Raw genomic sequence first — 21,563 nt, 5'->3', positions numbered from 1 at the left:
ACATCAATCAGATTTTCAAATAATCTATGAGCCTTTATTACTTCTGCTTGAATGTCTCTCTTTATGAATTCTGCTGTTGGTGTGATATGAAAATTTTGCTACATTTGGGTCTCCTGTCGAAATGATTTATAGCTTGTTTTTATCATGTTTATTTCACATTTTATTACTTTTGGTGAGAAGTACCTCTCAGTTCTTTCATAAATAAACGTAAAGATGACAAAGGAATGCTTGCTTTATATACGTTCAACCCAGCGTCCCGTACTTCCTCCCTTTTTAACTGGAAAGTTCAAAAGGTATTTCCGAACTGCAGTTCAGAAGGCACATTGGTACTGGAACAACTTTTTTTTCTTGAACAACTTTTGTATACTGTTTGTGTTCAGCTTTCTCTTCTGAATTTTTGAAGACACGTTTCAGAGTTTTTAGAGTATTGAACCCATGTTGTAAGCCTTGAACAGCCTTATGCTGGGCAGACCACCGTTACCTCTAGATTCTTTAGAGAAAAATGCCAGTTGACACGTGGCTTCTTAAGGATGGACCTGGAGCAAGTTAGGAAGGAGCTGCCTTCAGTGGCCTGGGGGCAGCCTTGTTCTGCTGTGACCGAGGCCAGGAGGTGGCTGGGCACGGCGCTCTGCGTGGACACCCTTACCTACGTGGTGTTCTGTGATCGTGAATGCCCTCCAAGGAAGGGCTGGTTACAGTCATCTGCAAGTTTTTTCACTTTTTGAATAAAGCTGCGGGGGGATGGTGCTGAGTTGGTGGAGATGTTCAGTGCAGCCGATAAGGTCTTCTGTTTCCGCTGCAACGCGCAAGTCTTGTGGGCGAATCAGGGACCACCGTTTGCGAAGGAGGACGTTTGGCAGTGGGGATGTATTTCGTATCTGGCTTATTTTATTTCATGTATCGGTTTATTTTGTACACGTCCTTATTTAATTGGGTTGACTTTTCATCAACTGTTTTGGATAAATGAGGCACACGTGCTTTTACATTTTGACATCTTTTTAAGGGCTCATGCGAAATGGATCCAGCCCAGGATTTGGTTAATTTTGATCAACGTTCCAAAATGTCTTTAGGAAAAAAAATATACGCTCTCTTGGTGTTGGGAACCGTGCTCTGTATACGTTCAGGAGGCTAAGCTGCTGTTGGATGATTTGAATTTTCGGTCATTGTGCTGACGTTTTATATTTTCAGTCTCATAATTACTGAGAGAAGCTTGTTAAAAACCTGCAGTGCTTGTAACCGCGGGGTCATCACTTTCTCCGTGTAACCCTCCCATTTTTGTCTTCGATATTTTCGTGTGCTTTATGTATTTGAATGCATGCAGTTTCAGGAACGAACGTCCTACCTTCCTTGTGAATTTGCCCTTTGATCATGAATTGAGAGGCGTTTATCACCGTCTCCTTTTCCATTCTTCCCACCCCCACCTCCCTCTTCTGTAACTTTGCCTTGAAAGCCTGCTTTGATGTTAAAACATAACTATATGCATTTTCCTTGGTTAATATGTTCCTATTTCTTTATTCTCAGCATTTCCATGGCATTTTGTTTTACAACTATTCTCTTAACAGATTAAAGAAAACGAACCTGCAGATTTGTCTTTGAAGTGATGACTTCACTTCCTTTTGGGGGGAGGGGAGTGTTGATACATTTTTCTTTCTTTCTTTGCGGGGGAGGGATGTTTTCCAGTCACCGTACTTTTTCTTTGCTTCCTTATTGTATTAATCTAGCTCTTCATTTTTTATGTTCACCCCAGCTGGACCCTCCAGGCTCTGTGAAGGTGTGTAATTTGTTTCTCCTGCTTTGGTGGGAGGTCTTAGCTGCGTGCCCGGAGACCTGCTGTGGGTGACTTGTGGGCGTGGCGTGGAGAGCTCACCGGCCGCTCCCTGCAGGCTCGCCCCGAAGGCGAAGGCGGGAGCCTGAGCAGGGGAGGGGCGGCTACGAGCGCGCAGCCCGGGGAGGAGGCGCCGTCCGCGCGGCTCCCGCCAGCGCTGCCGGCCCCTCGCTGGGCGCGGGTCCCCACACCGGGCGCGGCCCCGGCCCCGGGCCCCGCTGCGCCGCCGGGACCTGGGAGGGCTGCGCCCCCGAAGCAGACCCGTGGGGGCCCTGCTCCCCGCACCACTAGTCTCTGATGCGGTGCCCGGGGCCGGCTGGGTGGGCAAGCCTCGGCCTATGTCCCCCTGAGAGGACGGTCAGGAGGGAGGCTATCGGCCCTCTGACTTCCGTCCTGAGAGACAGGGCCGTCCTCTCCCGGAAGCGTCCCTGAGGAACCCCCCAGACACAGGAGGTGGCGCCGGAGCCCGTCGGCCCGCCGCCACGACGCCCTCCGCCACCGCCTTCAACACGGAGCGAGCGCGGGGCTGGGTCCGAGCCCGGGGCCCCCGGGCAGGCCTGTGAGCCGAGTGGCCAGAGGGTCCCGGCTCCCGCGACCGACCCCCGGGGCCACGCGAGCCGCCTCGCCGGGGTGCTGCGCCGCCCCGCTCGCTCGGGCGCTCTCCGCGCGCGTCCTGCTCTGCGCCGTCCGCAGGCCACGTGACCTGCGCGCGCGCGCGCCCCCGGCCTGGGCTTTCCCGCCTCCCCAAGGGCCTGCGGGGCCCGGGGGGCCGGCCACGGGGCGGCGGCGGCGGCGGCGGCGGCGGGCTCTCTCGTCTGAGCGGAGCGCAGCGGCGTTTCCACTTCGCGCCGAGCTGGTGCAGACGGCCTTGCTGGGCGTAGAACCCCAGACCGACAGCGGTCCGCTTCCTCCTGGTGCTCGATGTCCCCCGCGTCTCCCGCCCCCTCCTTTCCAGTTGAGAAGTCTGTTGCCAATGGAAGCATTAGTTAGTCTTTCTGCTCTGGTAGTTTCAGAGGTTTGCTATTTGCCGTCGTGTTCTGAAGTTTTACTGTGATGTGGCCAGGTTTGGATTTATGTAAATTTTGTTTATCATGTTTTGGCCTTGAGATTATTCAGTATGAAATCCATCCTTTTATCCATTCTGGATAACTGTTGTTTCCAAATGTCGGATTTTATCCGTAATCTCTGTTCTCTCCCTCCGCAGCTTGTGTAAGAAGTATGTTGAAACTTTTCATTGTATTCTTCATGTGTCTTAAGGTTGTTTTCATATTTAAACATTTTTCTATGCTGCATTCCAATCAATTTTCTTTAACATTTGCCCTCTGTTCAGCATCTCTCTCTGAAGCTGTATCTGCTCTTCTGTTTACTGGTCCTTTGGAGTTTTAATTTTAGTGACATTGTATTTATATTGATAATTCTCTATGAACATTCTTACAAAATTTTCTGTTTGTTCTTTAAATATTTAAACCTTTGATAGATCCCAAGTTTTCCTCTTTAAAAGTCATGTGATAGCTCTCCTTGTGCATAAATCTTTGTGTTCATTTGCAGTTTTTCCCTTAGAATATATTTCTCGAAGGCTCATTGCCAGGCAAGTGGGTGCGCACATCTAAAGTGCTGATAAATGTGTGTCTCAAGCTGGTTAGTTTTGGTGAGTCGTAACCACCCATAGTGCATGGGTTCAAGTCCTACCGCTGCAGCACAAGTCACCACAAACACGGTGTCTCAGCACAGCCCCTGGAGGCCAGAGCATCGCCAGGCGGTGGCGGCCAAGGAACACAGGGCCGTGTTCCCGCTGGAGGCTGGAAGGAAGGCTCTGCTCCTTTGCCTCCTCTGATTTCAGGAGTCCACCTGCTTCCCTAGGCTCCTGGCTCTCTTCTGTCTTCCAACTGCAGCACCCTGACCTCTGCTTTTGTGGTCACATCTCCCTTTCTGACTCTCAAAGGACCTTGGTATAAAGCTTGTCTTTTAAGACCCTGATGGTTACACTGGGCATACCAAAATAATCCAGGACAGCCTCGCATCTCAGCCCTCAGTTTAAGCACACCTGCAAAGCGACCCTTGCCACATGTGGTAACATATTCACAGGTTCCCCAGGTCAGAACATGCATGTCCTCGAGGGGCCGTTATTCTGCTGCCACGGTAAATTTGAAAGATAACCCGGTGAGAGGTAAATGTGTTTCTCCCACCCACGCCCCACTGCCTACTTGCCTTCCTCAGAGCCAACGTAAAGGGTTGCACCTTCTACACATGATCTGCACCTTGATTTTTTTCACTTAACACATTCTAGGCGCCAGGCTAAACCATTACACCCAGGGCTGCTTCATTTTTGGGCATCACTGCTGATTACTTCATTTTTGACTGTGTTATATATTTCACGTAGCTTATTGTTACAGGACGTTCAAGTCATTATGGCTCCTTTGGAAGCTTGGAAGAATAATGAAATAATAATCCCTGTGTTGACTTCCTAGAACTGGGGTTTCCGGGGCAAACGATATGGACACTTAAAATTCTTGATAAATGCTGTCAAATTTCCATCATTAGAAACCGATTAATATTCCCCAAAAGGTGTGAACATGCCCATCTTTGACAATTCATTGTATTGTCAAACTTTCTGAGTAAGTTTGTCTGATAGCTGAGAAATTACGTATCTTAGGGTTATAATATGCATTTTTGTGTCATTTAAGACCCATTTGTATTTCTTCCCATAATCAGACTGTCCATGTTCTTTGCTCATTTTCAATATTGAATTTTAAAAAATTTTTTGGTAAGAAATACATACCATAAAGTTTAAAATCTTAGCCATTTTAAAACGTACAGTCCAGCAGTGTTAGGCATATTTACATGGTTGGGAAACAGGTCTCCAGAACCTTTCCATCTTGCAGAACTGAGACTCTATACCCTTCAAAGCCAGCTGCCCTCCCCCTCCCCGTCTTCCCAGCCCCTACAGCCACCACTGTACTTTCTACATCCATGAATTTGGCTACTTTGGAGACCTCATATAATTGGAATTACATACTATTTGTTTTTTTGTGACCGACTTTTTTCATTAGTCTAAAATCCTCAAGGTTCGTCCGTGCTGTAGCCTACGGTGGGACATTCCCCTTTTGCGTCTCCATTCACCCACCTGTGGACACTGTGTTGCTTCCACTTCTTGGATGTTGTGAATAGTGCTGTTATGAACATGGGTGTGCAGACATTTCTTTGAGACTGTCCTTTTGGTTCTTTTGGCTGCATACCCAGAAGGGGAGTTGCTGGATCATATAGTGGTTCTGTTTTTAATTGTTTTGAGGCGCTGCCGTACAGTTTTCCACGGTGGCTGCGTCATTTTATAATCTCACAAAGTGTGCACGAGGATTCTGACTTCTCTGCATCCCTGCCAACACCTGCTGTTTTCTGTTTCTTTAATGGCATGCATCTTCCTGGGGATGAGGCAATATTTGTCAGACACACAACTTGCAAATGCTTTCTCCCATTCTGCAGCTGCCTTTTCACTCTGTTGCTTGCTCCCGTTGCCGTGCAGAAGCTTTTCGCTTTGACGCGATATCGCTTGTCTGGTTTTGCTCCTGCTGCCTGTGTTTTTGGTGTCTTATGCATGAAACAATTGTCAAAACCAATATCATAAAGATTCCCCCTATGTTTTCTTCTAGGAGTTGTGTAGTTTTGGGGTCATGTTTAGGTCTTGAATCCATTCTGAGCTGAATTTTGTATATGGCACAAGGTAAGGGTGCAGTTTTGCTCTTTTGAATGTGGAGATCCAGCTTTCCTAATGCCATGTGTTGCCTAGATCGTCCTGTTCCCGAGGGGTTCTCTTAGTGCCCTGGTCGAAGGGCATTCGATCCTGTATGTGAGGGTTTACTTCTGGACTCTCTGTTCTTCCCATCTCTGTCTCTATGCCAGTGTCACACTGTTTTGATTACTGTAGCTTTGTAACCTGTTTTTGGAATCAGGAAATGTGAGTCCTCCAATTTTGTTCTTTTCCCCAAGCTGTTTGGCTGTTTACTGACAGTTTATTGAGGGTTTTTGCAGCAATGTCCATTGAAAGTATTGGTCTTTAGCTTTCCTTTCTTGTTGTGTCTTTGGTTTTGGTGTCAAGATAATGCTGGTCTCAGAATGAATTTGGAAGTGCTCCCTCCTCTTCAGTTCTTTGGGAAAGTCTGAGAAGGAGTGGTGCTAATTCTTCCTCAAGTGTTTGATAGAATTCTGGTTCACTCTCTGGTCCTGGGCTTTGTCAGGAGGCTTTGAGTTCCTGATTTAATCTCGTTGCTAGCTATCGTTCTGTTTAGAGCTTCCTTTTCTGCACGGTTCAGTCTTCGGAGGTCGTGTATTTCCAGGAACTTACCCCTTCCTCTAGGTTATCCAACTTGCTGGCACACGATTGCTCACAGTATTCTCTTATCATCTTTCTTTAGTTTCTGTGGCATCATTTGTAATATTCCCTTTCACTTCTGATTTAGTTACTTGAGTCTTCTTTCTGTTTCCTTAGTTAATCTGGCTACGGGCTTGTCCGTTTTTCTACTGGCTTTCTATTCTGCAGTTCATTAATTTGTGCTCTAATATTTATTATTTCCTTCCTTCTGCTGGCTTTTGATTTCGCTCGTCCTTCTTTCTGTAGTTCCTGTAGAGCTAGTTTGTTAATTTGAGACCTTTCTTCTTTTGTAATGTACGAGTTTATAGCGAAACTCTCACCCGCACGGCCGTCTCTTCTTTTGCTATGTTTTAGTGTGTTGTGTGTTCATTTTCATTAGTCTCTTGGTATTTTCCAATTCCTCTTATGACTTCTTTACTCATTGGTTATTTGAGAGTGTGTTGTTTAATTTTCACAGACGTACAGATTTTCCAGTCTTCCTTCTGTTATGGATTTTAAACTTCACCCTGTTGTGGTTGGAGGAGATACTTCATATGGTATCTGGTGTTTTACACCTGTTGAGCCTGTTCTGTGGTCTGTTCTGCAAAGGGTTCCATGTGCACGTGAGAAGAATTCGTACTCGGTCTTCTTTGAGTAGAGTGTTCTGTGCACGCCTGTGAGGTCCGGTTTTTAAGCCGTGTGGCGCCTCTGCCTCCTTTCGCTCCTCCGTCTTGCTGCCTGCCGTTGTTGAGAGCGAGGCACCGCAGCCTCCTGCTCGTGTTGTGCTGAGGCTTCTCCTTTCAGTTCTGCCAAAGTTCGCTTCATGTATTTAGGCCGATGTTTCAAACTCTGTCTGTGTTACTAATTTTAGTTGAAATATAGTTGATGTACAACATTATCTTAGTTTCAGGTGTACTTCCTACGTTTGCACACATCATGAAGTGGCCCCCACGGTAAGTCCAGGAACCACCTGTCCCCATACAGAAGCTATTACAGTGCTGTTGCCCTGTTCCTCGTGCTGTGCCTCACACCCCCGCGGCGTATTTATTTAACAGCTGGAGGTTTGTACCTACTAACCCCTTTCACCTACTTTGCATCCCGCCCCCCAGCCCCTGGCAACCACTTGTTTGTTACTTGTGTCTGTGAGTCTGTTTTAATTTTCTTTTGTTTCTTCATTTTGTTGTTTAGGTTCCACATGTAAGTGAGACCTGTCTTTCTCTGACTCATTTCACTAAGCGTAACGCCCTGTAGATCCATCAATGTTGTCACAAAAGGCAAGATTTCACTTTTTACGGCAGTGTAGCATTCCATTGTACACATACGTGTGTGCGCGTCTGTACCTCGAATCTTCTTTATCCATTCATCTATCAGGGGACACTTAGGTTGCTTCCGTATCTTGGCCATTGTAAATGATGCTGCAGTGAACATTGGTGTGCATGTATCTTTTTGAATCCTGATTTTATTTTCTTAGGATTAATACCCAGCTGTGAATTTGCTGGATCACGTGGTATTTGTATTTTTGATTTTCTGAGGAGCTTCCGTACTGTTTTCCATTATGACTGGACTGATTTACGGTCCCGCTGACGCTGCGCCAGGGCCCCCTTTGCTCCCCGCCCCCCCCCCCCCCCGCCGCTTGCTGTTTGCTGTCTTCGGGGTAATCCCCGTTCCGGCGGGCGTGAGGTAGCCGCTCAGACGTTTTCGGAGGCTGTGTCTTCTCTGGGTCTGCGTGTGTGCTTCTAGCCACCTCAGACCTCCTAAGCATGTTGTCCCTGCCCCTTCTCAGAAGCCTGTAATGTCGCGAGTCCCCGGCACCGCCTCCAGGAGGGCAGCTGACCGTGCCGCGCGTCGCGCCTGTGGTCCGTGCCTCCCGCACAGGGACGGCGGCTGTCAGCGCGCGCGGCGGGCGAGACGGACGGCTGCCCTCGGGCGGGGCCTGGCGCCTCGTGGACTGTCCGTTGACGCTGCTCTTACTTACTTATTTCTTTTGCCATGCAGATGAGCTTTTTCTTTTTGCATGTCTATTGTCCTTTGATGCTGAACTTATCAACCTTTTCTTTTTGTGGGCTGCTGAATTGTGTGTCGTGCTTAGAAAAAAACGATTCCATCCCGATGTTATTTGAAGTTCCTGTTTTCTTTAAGCTGTTTTGTGTGGTTTTTGTTTGTGTCTTCATTCCTTATGGAATTTATTTTTAGAGTAAGAGGTGAAGTAAAGTTACAATTTTGGTTTTCCCAGATCCTACTGATTGCTTTAATACCATGCATGGAGAACACATTGGTAAACAAATCACACGCGCCGTCTTTCACAGGTAAGGGGGCCGCGTGCGTGCTTGCTTCCCCTTCCGGTGGGTCTGCTCTTTGACATTTCTCCGTTGGATCTCCATGTGCTTGTGTCAAGTTGTTTGAATTATCGTAACTTTATACGTTTGATAGCTGGTCCCCTTTCTTTTTAACATTGTCTTGGCTGCTTTTATGCGTATATTTGTTCTGTGTGAATGTTACAATCAGAATAGCTACTTAAAAGATCTTCTTGGTATATTTATTCAGATTAAATATATATTAATTTAGGAAGCATGACTTGGTTATAGGGTTAACACTTCCTATTAAGAGAAGAGTTATCTGCTCTTTTATTCATGAGTCCTTTTACGTCTTGCAGCATATTGAAGTGTTCTTCACATAGATTTTAAGAGACTTTTATTGAAATATAAATTAAAGGAGAAAAATGCACATAAGAAAGCAGCTTGATAAACTTTCGCAAAATGAACACACATGTATTTAGAAACAGAACATTACCAGACCTCAGGATCTCTCTTCCTGTCTCCCTTCCTGACACTTCTCCCCGAAAGAGCCCTGCTCCGCTCCTTGGTGGCACAGACCAGCCTGTTCTTTGCGTGTGTGTGTGTGCGCGCGCACATGACTCCTATCGAAGGAGTCATGGTGTATACCTTTTTGTTGGATTCTTCCACTCAGTATTATGTTTCTAGGATTCTCTTTGCCATGTGGTATTCCACTGACTGACTATGCTGCAAAGAATTTTTTTTCTACTAATAATGGACATCTAGACAATTTCCCGTTTTTACTATCGTAAATGCTGCTTTTTTGTATAGATTTTTGAAATGTGTCTTATAAAGTTCATGTTGGCAGAGTGTGGTTCTTTTCTGTCATTACATTTCTGTTTATTATGTGTGAATAGAAAGGCTGTTGATTTTACATGTTATGTACCCAGCCCTCTACCTGAGTTCACTTACATTTTTCAGCATTTTTTATTTGACTCTCCCCACCCACCCAGGTATACGGTGGAACCATCTGTGGATAATGATAATTTTGCCTTCTGCTTCCAACTGTTACATTTTTCTGTTTCATTCTCTTTAATAATTGTATTGGATAATGCCACCAAAGCAAGTAAAAATAATACTGTCAATGGCGAAATTGTAGTAAATATTGCCAAATTTACCTTCAGAAAAAGAAGTTCCATCTGTTTTTACTCCCATCAATAATGCACAGGTGTTTTTTGAATTTCCCATTGGAGCGAATATTAGAGAAATACCATGGAGACAGAGTCCTCGAGCTAGGAACGAGTTTATTTAGAGCTGTCGCCAGGTCAGTGTGGACCTTGGCAGGGAAAGAAACACAGGCAGGTTACAAAGACGTGCCAGAGCCGGGCCAGGTGGTGTGGGGTTGGGGGAGGGCGTTGTGCGAGCTGGACATCTCCTGGCCTGTGCTCCAGACTTCGAACTTGTGGGACTGACCAGGCTCAGCCACGTCTGAAGCATGATGGGTGATGGGCTCCAGGGATCAGGGGCCTGAGGAGACAGTCATTGTTGAAGGGACTGTGAGGAGGAAGTTACTCTCCCACAAGGTGGATGAGGCAGAGAATCCAGAATGGACAGAAGGCACAGGAGATCCATCTTCTCCTCTAGAATCTGGGGAGAAACCGCTGGGACTGGAAATCTAGGCTCCCCCATTCTAGAAAAGGTGAATTCACAGCTGCAATTTGCAACTCTGGGATGGGACACTGATCACTTCCTAGACATCCTGGATCTGCAGTAGCCACTTGAGGTCCCTGGACAGAGCCTCAGATCTTGCGCTGGCAGCAAACGGGGACACAGCAGCTGGACTGGGAGCAGCAGGGTTTGCAGCAGCTGGACTGGCAGCAAATGGGGACACAGCAGCTGGACTGGGAGCAGCCACAGGAGCCACAGCCCCCCTTGCCACAGCTGGAGCAGGAGCCACAGCCCCCCTTGCCACAGCTGGAGCAGGAGCAGGAGCCACAGCCCCCTTTGCCACAGCTGGAGCAGGAGCAGGTGGGCACACAGCAGCACACGGGCACACAGCAGCTGGAGCCACAGCCCCCCTTGCCACAGCTGGAGCAGGAGCAGGTGGGCACACAGCAGCACACGGGCACACAGCAGCTGGAGCCACAGCCCCCCTTGCAGCCCCCACAGGAGCCACAGCCCCCCTTGCCACAGCTGGAGCAGGAGCAGGAGCCACAGCCCCCCTTGCAGCCTCCGCAGGAGCTACAGCCCCCCTTGCAGCCCCCACAGGAGCTACAGCTCCCCTTGCAGCCCCCACAGGAGCCACAGCCCCCCTTGCCACAGCTGGAGCAGGAGCCACAGCCCCCCTTGCAGCCTCCGCAGGAGCTACAGCCCCCCTTGCAGCCCCCACAGGAGCCACAGCCCCCCTTGCCACAGCTGGAGCAGGAGCCACAGCCCCCCTTGCCACAGCTGGAGCAGGAGCAGGCGGGCACACAGCGGCACACGGGCACACAGCGGCACACGGGCACACAGCAGCTGGAGCCACAGCCCCCGGAACAGCCACAGTGACTCATGGTTCTGGTGGGTGGAGAGTGGAGGTGGTCAGAGGAGCAGGTGGAGAGAGAGGGGAGGTGTTCAGGTGTGGAGCCTCCAGGGCCAGGGGCATTTATACCCCTGCCAGGGTCAGGTGAGATCTGGGCGCAGGCCACTTCCTGGTTCCTTTTGTGCTACCATGTCCTGTTTGTGCTCCTAGATTCCCCGGGCTTTTTTTGGCTTTTGTCCAGCAGACACCTTCGTAGGTTTCTAAATCTGGCTTCTTCCCCATCCTGTTTATTTCTTGTAAAAAGGAACAGCTCCAGATTCATGAAGTTTCTAGTTATCTTTTGACTACGTCTAATTGAGGGATCCAGGGGTCACTGTCAACTTATCTATTTTCTGTACTGAAAATTTCCCTATTATTTATCTTCAATATTTTATTTTAATTGAGGTTTGCAATGGAAACAAAAGCAAAAAAAACAGGTAGGACTACGTCAAACTAAAAAGCTTCTTGCACGGCAAAGGAAACCATCAACAAAATTAAAAGGCAGCCTACTGAATAGGAGGAAATATTTATCAATCATACATCTGATAAGGAGTTAATGTCCAAAATATGTGATGAACTCATACAACTCAATAACAGGAAAACAAACAATACACTTTAAAAATGCGCAAAAGATCTGAATAAACAGTTTTCTAAGGAAGGCACACGGATGACCAACAGGCACGTGAGGAGGTGCTCACCACGGCCGCTCATCAGGGAAATGCCCCGCGAGACACCGTCACCCCTGTCAGAGTGGCCGTCAGCAAGCAGGCAGCAAATAACAAATGCCGGTGCGGGCGTGGAGGGAAGGGGGCCCTGGCGCCCTGCTGGTGGGAACGCAAACCGGGGCAGCCCCAGTGGGAAGCAGCACGGCGTTTCCTCCAAAAATTAAAAATAGACCTGCCATATGATCCAGCAGTTCTGCTAATGGGTATTTATCTTAAAGAAAGGAAAACATTCCCTTGAAACAATCCCTGGACCCGCGTGCTCACTGCAGTGTTATCTGCAACAGTCGGGACATGGAAGCGGCCTAGGTGTCCACTGAGGACGAGTGGGCACAGCACATGTGATTTGTAACGTAATACTGTCCAGCCACAAAAAAGAAGGAAGTCTTGCTGTTTGTAAGAAAACAGTTGGACCTAGAGGGCATCGTGACAAACGAGTTAAGTCAGACGGAGTAAGACGCTGTGTCATCTCACTTGTATGTAGAATATTAAAAAAAAAAGCCAAATGGGCTCACAGGTGCAGAGAACTGATTGATAAGAGGGTGAAGATGGGCAAAATAGGTGAATGGGGGCAAAGGTACAAACTTCCAGTTATAAATCAGTCACGGAGGGGGCGGGGGGCAGCTCAGCGGTGCAGCACGCGCTCAGCACGCACGCGGTCCTGGGTTCAATCCCCCGTCCCTCCACTGAAAAATAACAGAAATAAACCCAATTAGCCCCCCCAAAATCAACAAAAACTAGTCCCTGAAAATAAGTCGCGGGGGTGCGACGTGCAGCGCGGGGACTGTGGTCAATGACACTGTCTTCTATGTTTGCACGTTGCTAAAAGAGCAGATCTTGACCTTCTCATCTCAAGAAGGAAATTGTGATTCCGAGGCCGTGTTTGTTTGCTAGACTTGCTGTGACGCCTGTTTCACGGTATATGCGGGTGTCAGACCATCGCGTAGCCCGCCTGCACCTGGTCTCCGTGTTTGTCAGTCGGTTCTCAGTAAGAAAATGGGCTCTTAGTTAAGCAAAAGTAGCAAATTGGAGGAGAAAGCGAATCGCCCACGGCCCCGTTCGCTAGTGCTCACATTTCGGTTGATCGCATGTAGTTTAAAAAAACAGGCGGCGTAGCTCGTGCTTACTCTGTATCCAAGGCCGCCTGTGTTTTCAGCTCTCTGAGGTGCACGTCCTTTACTAGCCAATAAGAATGACGTGGCCCTTGCCCTGCTGTGACCGGTCCCCTTCCCGTCCCACGTGGACCCCTGGCCCGCGGGCTGGGAGCTGCTCCTCCGTCTCCCTCTGACTGACTGCCGGGCACCCGTCCCGGCCCCCCTGCCCTCCCTCCTGACTGCTCTCCGCTCTCACAGGGGAACCTCTGGGAACCAAGTCCTGCATCCCCGCTGTGGCTTCAAGTGGGTTCCCCTTGGCGGAGAACAGGGGCGCCGTGGCAGGGCCTGGTCTGGGCCTGGCTCTGCGTCGGAAGTGGACGCTGCCCGCCGGTGCTGGAGGTGGTGGGCGGCAGCCTGCCGCTGGCCCGAGGTGCTTCTGTTCCTGGGGAAGAAGAAGGTGGCTTTGGGATTCAGGAACAGTGGTCAGCGTCTTGTCTGGCTGCTCTGAGTCTTGGAGGGAACAGGACTGCAAGCTCGGCGGGAAACATGGGTGAGAGCAGGAAGGCGGTCAAGACCCGGGCTGCCCTCTGGCTGTGTCCAGGGCGGTCAGGGCGGGGGCAGGAGTCGTAGGTCCTCGTCCTGTGCTCTTCAACTGGCCTGGGCGCCCCTCGACCCCCGCCCACTCTGCTTTCCCGAGTGGAGAATGTGGAACAGAAAACAGAGGCCGAGATGGGGCAGACACAACTCAAGAGTCTGGTGATAAAGGCGCCCGCCCGCCCCTGCAGCCAGCCCTGGGCTGAGCTGGGGTCTCTCTTTAGGGGGAGGTGGTCCCGGTGCCCGGCCGTGGGGGACGAGGCAGCTCCCCGAGCAGCACCCTGTGTCTGCAGCATCTCAGGTTAGTACTTGATTGTCTTCGCTGTGGAATCAGAGGTCTCGGGGAAGTTCCGCAGGGCCGTGGGGCAGCAGCATCGGTCAGGGGTACCCTGGGGAGCCAGTGTGTGCGCCTGGGGGCCCCACCCAGGGTCAGCCGGGTCCTCGGCGGGCTTCCAGGCACACGACTGGTTACGGTGACCTCTGAGCCCCGAGTCCCCGCAGTTCTGAAGGCACGTCTCCCCACCCTTCCTCTGCACGTGCGTGCGCACGCACACACACGCCTCCCTCTGGTGTCAGGGCTTCAGACTTCCCGAACGTGAAGAGGGGATGCGAGTCTCTGCGCAGAGAGCCTCACTGCTCTTCTGCAGAAGGTCTGGCCGCCTCCGGGTGGCAGGTGTTTGGGGACCACCCACAGGTGGCTTAGGACTTCCCTGTTGGCTTTTCTAAGACTTGAAGATATAAATCCTTTCAAAACCTCATAGCCCGACTCCGGTGCCACCTGGCACCACACTGTTCTGACGCAGAACCACACCCGAAACCAAGGGTGCGGGCCACTGTGCGGTCCCCGACTCAGAGACAGCCCTTTCCTCCCACTCCTCCTCATGCCCCTCCCAGTCCCAGTGGTCGCCACGTCCAAAATTCTACCTTCAAGTGACATAAGACGTTAGCTGGTCCCCAGTCCCTCCGTGGCCGGTCTCACCTTCATGCCTCTGTCCCTCCCCAGGTGTCCTGTCGCCCTGGTGGCTGCCTGGCCCTCTGCCCTTCTCCCGCACCACGGTTGTGGGCGCCTTGGGCAGGTGCACGCCGCGTTCCTTCCTGACCGCCAGCCCCTCGCACCGCGTGAGCAGTGCGCGCTGAGCACGCCGTGTCCCGTGGGTCACTGAACGCCCTGGCGGGATTCCGGAGAGCCACAAAGGACGTGACGCTCCAGAGACGGGACGGATGCTGACGTGGCAGACTAACAGCAACGGTAAGAAGAGAATCATGTAAAGACCAGCGCTTGTGCGGGGAAGGGGTAGGTTTATTTAAAGGAATCGCAAAGATGCAGACCCTGATAAACAGAATTACGCACCTGACGTCAGGAACCTTCCTCAGAGAGATGTCTGAGGGCTGGGGCCGAGGCTGAGAGGAGGGGCCGTGAAAGCCCCGGTAGAGAGAGGCGATCTGGGAGAGGAGGCTGCCTGGCTCCATTTTCAAGGGCTCTTCACAAGAAGGTGATGGGAGGTGAGGGGGACGACCACCCTCACAGGTCCCGGGCATGCGGTTCCTGCTCTGAACGGTCCTCTGCCCACATTCCAGGAAACACCAGGCCAGGGCCAGGACTGAGGGCTGTGAGATCAAATTCGGGTCTCCGTCCAGGGCATCCAAGCTGCAGCCACTGGGGGTGTGTTACAGAGCAGCTCTCACACTGGCAGCGCAGGGGAGCACAGCAGCTGGACTGGGGGCCCCCACACCAGCCACAGCCCCGGAACAGCCGCAGCGCCCACTGTGCTGGTGGGGGGAGGGGGGGTCCGAGGAGCAGGTGGGGGGGCGTTCAGGTGTGGAGCCCCCAGGGCCGGGAGCCTCAGGACACCTGCCGGGGGTCCCCCTCAGCCTATGACTGCTTCCTCTGACGCTTTTCCCTAGTTCATGTGCACAGGCGCTGTGTTTAAACTCTGCCACCCCGTGAGCTCCCGACAGCTCAAGCCACAGTCCACTTCTCTGGTTTCTAAATGTGGCCTCTCCCTTTTGGGTGCGTCTCTTTTTAAACAGTCACCGAGCTCCCCCGTCAGGGAGCTCCTGGGAGCGGAGTCACCGCCCTCGGTTTTCCCATTTCTGTTTGTTGATATCCAACCTCTGTCCCCCGCCCTGATGTTTCTATTTCTCTGCTTACACGTCAGCGGGTGTCATTTTTAAAATAAAAGTGTTGAGCAGAAAAATAGACCGTTCCTAGTTCCTGCTCCCCAGAACGACCAGTCTCAGTATTTTGTCAAGTTTGAAAAGCGAGACGTGAAGCGCTTTGCTAGCAGTGCTTCCTTGGGGTGCCCCCGTCCTCGTTTCCCGCCCCCACCTGCTTGGCTGGTCGCCCCAAACACGGATCCGACCCGGCATTCTCTCTCTCCACGTGGCCCGGCGTCACCAATCACTGTTACTCTTCCTGCGCCTCTCGGTTTTGTTCAGTCCGCTTTTATGAAACTCCCTCACGTCAGCGGACAGAGCCCACGTTCCCTGTCTTTAAAGGCTGCACAACCGCTTAGCGCAAGTGTCGGCCACCGTCCTCTCCGACGGACCTCCGTGTCTTAGACAATGAATTTCCAGTTTTTTCATGGAGGTAGAACTTAGACCCAGTGAGGTGCGCACGTCTGCACGTACGACTCGCAGGTTTGCCCCTCGAGCACTGATGCAGCCACCACCCCGGTCACGACAGGCCGCTGCCACCGTCCAGAAAGCCCGCCCTGCCCTCCCGGTGGCCGCCCGGCCGGCTTCGCCTGCGTGGACGTCTTAGAGCTGGAACGCAGAGCGGGCGTTCTCAGCACGTCGCCCTGTGCACCAGCACCTGTGTGTGGCTTTATCGCCGCCGAGGGTTCCAGGCGGGAACGCACCCCAGGGGACCCCGGTCTCTCGTTCACAGACCCTCGGAGTGTTTCCAGCCCGCGGCTCTGAGGGGTGGAACTTTAATGGGCATCCTTGTGCGCATCTTTTGGTGAAACTGTGTCTTGTTTCCTTTGGGGGCGGGACTCCCAGGGAGCACACGATCAGCTGTGCAAGCAGCCCGCATCTTCCGTGAGGGGTGGCCATGCCGCCTCGCCTCCAGCCCCCTGGGTCCGCGCTGCCGCCGCGCCCACAGCCTGCGCGTCCCCGCGGGGGCGCAGTGCCACCGCCCTGGTGACGGAGGTGGCCAAGCGCCTTTCCATGAGCCTGCTGATCGTTTAGACACTTCCTGGGTAAAGAATGTTTGCTCAGTTTTGTTGGCCCCTTTTTATTGTGTTTTTTGGTTTTCTTCTTTTGTGACAGATTTACTGGAGTTCTTCATAAATTCTGTCTGAAGTGCTTGCTCTGTGTGTATAAACACGTTTGTCTACAGGTAAATGTGTGCTTTTCTCCTGGCATTTAGTTGCCTCATTATTAACGCATTAGTATTAACCTTTTGATAGGGGAATTTGGGAGGGCTTGAACTGAAGTTTTTTTTCCTTTTCCAGTTTTCAGAGGTAGAATTGTTACAGTCGGACCGCACATACGCAATGTATCGTATGTGAACACATATACACCACGTACCGCTCATATTTAAAAACTTTGCAGTATGTGCTGATCACTGTTTACAAGAACAGATTAGAGCTTTAGCTTTTTAAACTTACATATTATCAAAGGAATAAAGCCAACCACAAAACAAGAGTCAACAGCATGCGGTGATCCAGTCACGAAGGACAGTCAGATGTGCTCGCACATATTCAAGAAATCAGTCCTCTGAGTTATAAATCGTAAGTAGTTCAGTTGTGTCCTTTTTTTTTAAGATTCCACATGTGAGTGATATCACATGGCATTTTTCTTTCTCTTTCTGGCTGACTTCTCTTAGAATGACGATCTCCAGGTCCATCCGTGTTGCTGCAAATGAATGGCACTATTTTATTCTTTTTTATGGCTGAGTAGTATTCCACTGTATACATACACCACAGCTTCTTTACCCAGGCATCTGTTGGTGGACACTTGGGCTGCTTCCATGTCGTGGCTGCTGTAAACAGTGCTGCTATGAACAGCGGGCTGTGTGTATCCTTTTGAATTAGAGCTTTGGTCTTTTCCAGACAGATGCCCAGGAGAGGGATTGCTGGATCACAGGCAAGTCTATTTTCAGTTTTTACGGACCCCCATACCGTTTTCCACGGGGCTTCATGGCTGAGCATCTTTGTCATGGTGGTTAGGGCTTTCTTCAACTTCTCTGAAAAATCTCCTGGTTTCCCTCCTAGGTGCATTGGTTTTTTTTACATTTATTTTTATGGTGAATCTCAAACCTGATTTTGTTTGCCAAGAGAGGCAGGACCAGGGCCTTAGTGGCCCCTGAGTGCTGGGTCTGCAGAGCCGGCAGGGCTGCGGGATAGACTGCATCTCAGGCGGGTGAGCTGTTGGGTGGGGGGGGGGCGGATAATTTTAGAAGGGTTGGCTTGTCCCGGAACACTTTCAAGACATGATGGACCTTTCCTGGGACTCGGGTGACACGGCTTGGGGTAACAGACCCGCTGGACTGAGCCTGGCGAAGCGGGCTGGGCCAAGGGCTGGACGTGGAGGGAGTATGCGGGGCAGCTCCGTGCTTCACGGAGTTTCGGGGCCGGGGAGCCGCTCCTGATCTGAGGGCAGGGGAGGACGGAGCCTGGGCGGCACCGATGCCCTGTTTCTGTCAGTGTCACCAGCCCCCGTCAGTTCTACTTCTGAAACCCACCTGGCATCTGGTCTTTGCCATCTTCCCTGCCCCCACCGAACTCCCGCAGCGCCTTCTGCACACACGCGCTTCATGGACGTCAAGAACCTTAAGCGTATGCTTCTGTGGGGGCTGAGCTTCTCACTCCAGCCCCGAACCTGGGGGTGGCTGCGGACCCCTGCCACCCCTGGGGCAGCCGGGAAGCTACACGCTTAGAGTGGGGATGTCTTAGATTGAGTTTGCCTCGCCCTTTGCTGCCCGAGGACCTTCTGAGTGTCACTCCCTTCCAGCTGGGGGTGAGAATCCCGTAGCCCCCCCACCCCCCACGTTTCTGGACTTTCTTCACACCTTTCCTTCTGGCTTGCAAAGCAGGCAGGTCCCTGAACGTCGCCAGATATGGACACAACGGCCGCAGGGAGGCAGCACTGAGCCCCCGAGCGGGCGCTCCTCCCGGAGACACGCAGTCTGGGGCCGCCTCCCCAGATGCGTAATAACCGTCTTCCCGCCGCTGAAGGCCGCGTCCTCTCTGCCCCCGCCTGGCCACCCGCAGCACCATGCGTGCGTCTGTGCCGGGAGGTTTCTGGGGCAAGGGACAGGCCACCGCCGAGTCCGTGGGCGGCACAGGCAAGTTCACTTCTTGCCCCTGCGGGTCAGCTGGGGCTCTGCCCTGCGCGCCCTCCCTCTGGGAGTCAGGACGAGCTCTGGCGGGGACATCGGGGGCTCCTGGAAGAAGGGGACGCCAGTGCGGAGACCACAGCACCTGTTTGCCGGCTTGGACCGCCCCCGCGGCCACGCCCGGCTCCCAGGGGACTCGTGCCGGGCTGCCACCTGCTGTGCAGTGGGGCTCCCGGGGCAGGGGCCCGGGTCTGCAGGAGCCGCGTCGCGCTCTGTGGCAGCCCAGTGGGTGCCTAAGATGCGCTTTCAGCTCCGGGGTCCTCACGCCGGCGCCCACGCTCCAGGCGGCATGTTGTCCTCTGAGCGCTGACTTGGTCGCGTTCAGTCAATTCGATGTGAAATAATTCATTCTCGTCACCTGTAGCCACTGTTTCATGAGTCCTGTGGAGTGGTGTGTTTCTAACCCTGCCATTCCTCCTGCGTTCATAATCTGGAATTCTTCCTCCCACGGTGTGATAACCGTAACAGAGCTTGTGTATAAAAAGCAGGGTGAACGCAACATTCTCTCCCTCACTTACTCCTGTTCAAAATAATGAATCGATTCGCAGCCTCCTCCGAAGGCAACTGATAAAGGTTGGGTTTTTCGTATTTTTTCCCCTTTAAATGAAAGAAAACTGTATGATTGATCAATAAAAAATGTATGTGTTCAGGTTGTACCACGCGATGTTTTGATACATATACACGTTGCGAAATGATGACAGTCATCAAGTCAATTCACACATCCGTCACCTCACAGGTGCCTTTTTGGGGATGAGAACACTTCGCAAGCTGCTCTCAGCGAAGTTCAATCATCCAAGGCAGCGCTGTTACCTCCAGTCACCGTGCTGTGCATTAGGTCCCTGGCACTTACCTGCCTTAAAGCTGAAAGTTTGTGCCCTTTGACCAGCTCCCCCCATGCCCCTTGCCCTCCAGCCCCTGGTGAAGAGGGGAATGCTGGTTTCACGGTTCTATTCTTTGCTACTATGAGTTCAGTATATTTTTTAGATTCCACATGTGAGTGGGTTAACTGTCCTTCTGTGTGTGGCTTGTTTTACTTTGCAGTGTCCTCCAGGTTCACCCGCGTTGCCACAGTTAGCAGGGTTCCCATCCTTTTGTAAGACTGTATAATATTCCATTGTGGACGTGCGCGCGTGCACGCGCACACGCGTGTGTGTACATATCTTCTTTATCCATTCATCTGTTGAGGGACACCCAGGCTGCTTCTGTATCTTGGCTGCAGTAAACGTGGGGTGCAGGTAGCTCTCCCGTATATAGTTTTATTTCTTTTGGGTATGTATCCAGACGAGGAATTGCTGGATCGGAGGGTAAGTCTATTTTCAACTTTTTGAGGAACTTCCATGCTATTTTCCACGGTGGCCGCACCGATCTGCATTCCCGCCAGCAGCGTGAAGGGCCCCCTCTGCTCCACGCCCTCTCCAGCCCCTGTTACTTGGGTTCTTTTTGACGACCGCCGTTCCTGCAGGTGCGAGGTGGTGGCTCGCTGTGGTTGGGATCTGCCTTCCCTGGTGGCGATGCTGAGCACCTTTCCACGTGCCCGCTGGCCGTCTGTACGAGTTCTTGGGAACATGTCTTTTCGTGTCCTTTGCCCAGTTTTAGCTGAGTTACTTGGTTTTTGTGGTTGAGTTATGTGAGTTCCTTGTGTGTTTGGATATGAAGCCCTTATCAGATAAAGTTTTGCAAATACTTTCTCCTGTGCGGGCTGCCTCGCCCCTCACTGACGGCCCCCCTGCCGTGCAGGGGCTTTTCAGGTTGACCTGGTCCCACTTGTTTGTTTTTGCTTTTGTTTCCCACGGAGCCGCTGTCCTGGGCTTCCCCTCGGGGGCCGCTGGGTCAGTCTCCTCGCTGGTCACAGGGCTGTTCAGGTTTTCTCTTCTTCATGATTCAGGCTTGATCGTGTGTTTCCAGGAGTGTATCCATTTCTTCTAGGCTGCTGTGGAGAAATAAGAAATATATATGGTCTCTGCGTCCAGCTCCAGCACAGGGCCCCCAGGCCCTCGGAGTTTTGTGGGAGACGGGAGCGTCCTTTGCCGCCCACTACGAGTCCCTTTTGAGTCCTGAGTGTATGCTAATGAGGTGACAGGTGGCGCCTGGACAGCCTCCGGGTGGGGCTGGTCCTCAGAGAGACTAAGTGATCAGTGGGTGGGACGCGCAGGCCTGCCCCGAGCTCTGGGAAGGGGCAGCGGGGGCTGCAGGCCGAGTGCTGTGAACGCTCGTCAGCACGAGGGTGAGTGCACTTCCAGGCTGCGGAGCCCGTGGAGCTTCACGGAGAAGGCGCACCTGAGAGGGCATGGAAACTGCACCCCACACCCAGAGTCCCAGTTCCTGCTGCCAGCGACACCCGCGTGGCAGGCTGTGAGCGACAGGGCCGACTCTACCGCCGCCAAGGCGGTGACCGACGGGAGCCCAGATCGCCAGTTTTTGTTCTTCTGCGCTTAGGCTCTGTCCCACCAGTACATGACTGTGTTTTCAGATGACTTGAAACAATCCGTCTCCATTGGTACCGCCTTTCGTGAGGTTTGAGAGAATGCTGTTGGGAGGGCCCTTAGGGTAGCAGGGACACCTCAGAGCACCACTCCCCAAGGTCCTCGGTCTGGGAAGCAGCCGCCGTCCATTCTTTTTCTTGACAATCCCTTACGTGTCTGCAGATTGAGAAACACAGGTGAAGGGCTATGGAGACGTGGAAGTCGCACGCTCTTCCTTAGATGGGCGGGCCTGCGAGGGCTTCCGGTGGCCAGAGGCTGGGGATGCTCGGTCCTCAAACGTGAAAGGACAGTGGTTGTGCTCAGCCCAGCCCGGGCCACGCTGA

General features: G+C 51.9%; 1 protein-coding gene and 1 long non-coding RNA gene across 2 annotated transcripts in view; both read left to right on the top strand.

The window, feature by feature from the left end:
• Positions 1-19,383, top strand: part of LOC116279191 (uncharacterized) — a 45,874-nt gene extending 26,491 nt beyond the window's left edge. Inside the window, exons 2-5 of the long non-coding RNA XR_012076871.1 lie at positions 14,417-14,662; positions 16,687-16,756; positions 16,872-17,150; positions 17,246-19,383. This is a non-coding gene — a long non-coding RNA (uncharacterized lncRNA). The remainder of the gene's footprint in view (positions 1-14,416; positions 14,663-16,686; positions 16,757-16,871; positions 17,151-17,245) is intronic.
• LOC140698621 (uncharacterized) lies at positions 531-11,189 on the top strand. Its single transcript, XM_072968887.1, has 5 exons — positions 531-666; positions 1,884-2,088; positions 2,276-2,724; positions 3,030-3,034; positions 10,218-11,189. Exons 1-5 carry the CDS (start codon positions 531-533, stop codon positions 11,172-11,174), a joined length of 1,752 nt encoding a protein of 583 aa, XP_072824988.1. The 3' UTR covers positions 11,175-11,189.
• Positions 19,384-21,563: the final 2,180 nt, after the last annotated feature.

The sequence above is a fragment of the Vicugna pacos genome, chromosome 10 (genome assembly GCF_048564905.1).
Source record: "Vicugna pacos chromosome 10, VicPac4, whole genome shotgun sequence".
In the NCBI taxonomy this organism is placed as follows: Eukaryota; Metazoa; Chordata; class Mammalia; order Artiodactyla; family Camelidae; genus Vicugna; species Vicugna pacos.
The sequence above is the reverse complement of the archived record's forward strand: the minus strand, read 5'-3'. Positions and strand labels throughout refer to the sequence as shown.

Excerpts from the sequence above, each read along its gene's own strand:
- LOC140698621 (XM_072968887.1), top strand. The coding sequence starts at position 531 with ATGGACCTGGAGCAAGTTAGGAAGGAGCTGCCTTCAGTGGCCTGGGGG. Across the intron at positions 667-1,883 it reads CTACGTGGTGTTCTGTGATC|GCTCGCCCCGAAGGCGAAGG; the intron begins GTGAATGCCCTC and ends CGCTCCCTGCAG. Across the intron at positions 2,089-2,275 it reads TGCGCCCCCGAAGCAGACCC|GAGGTGGCGCCGGAGCCCGT; the intron begins GTGGGGGCCCTG and ends CCCCAGACACAG.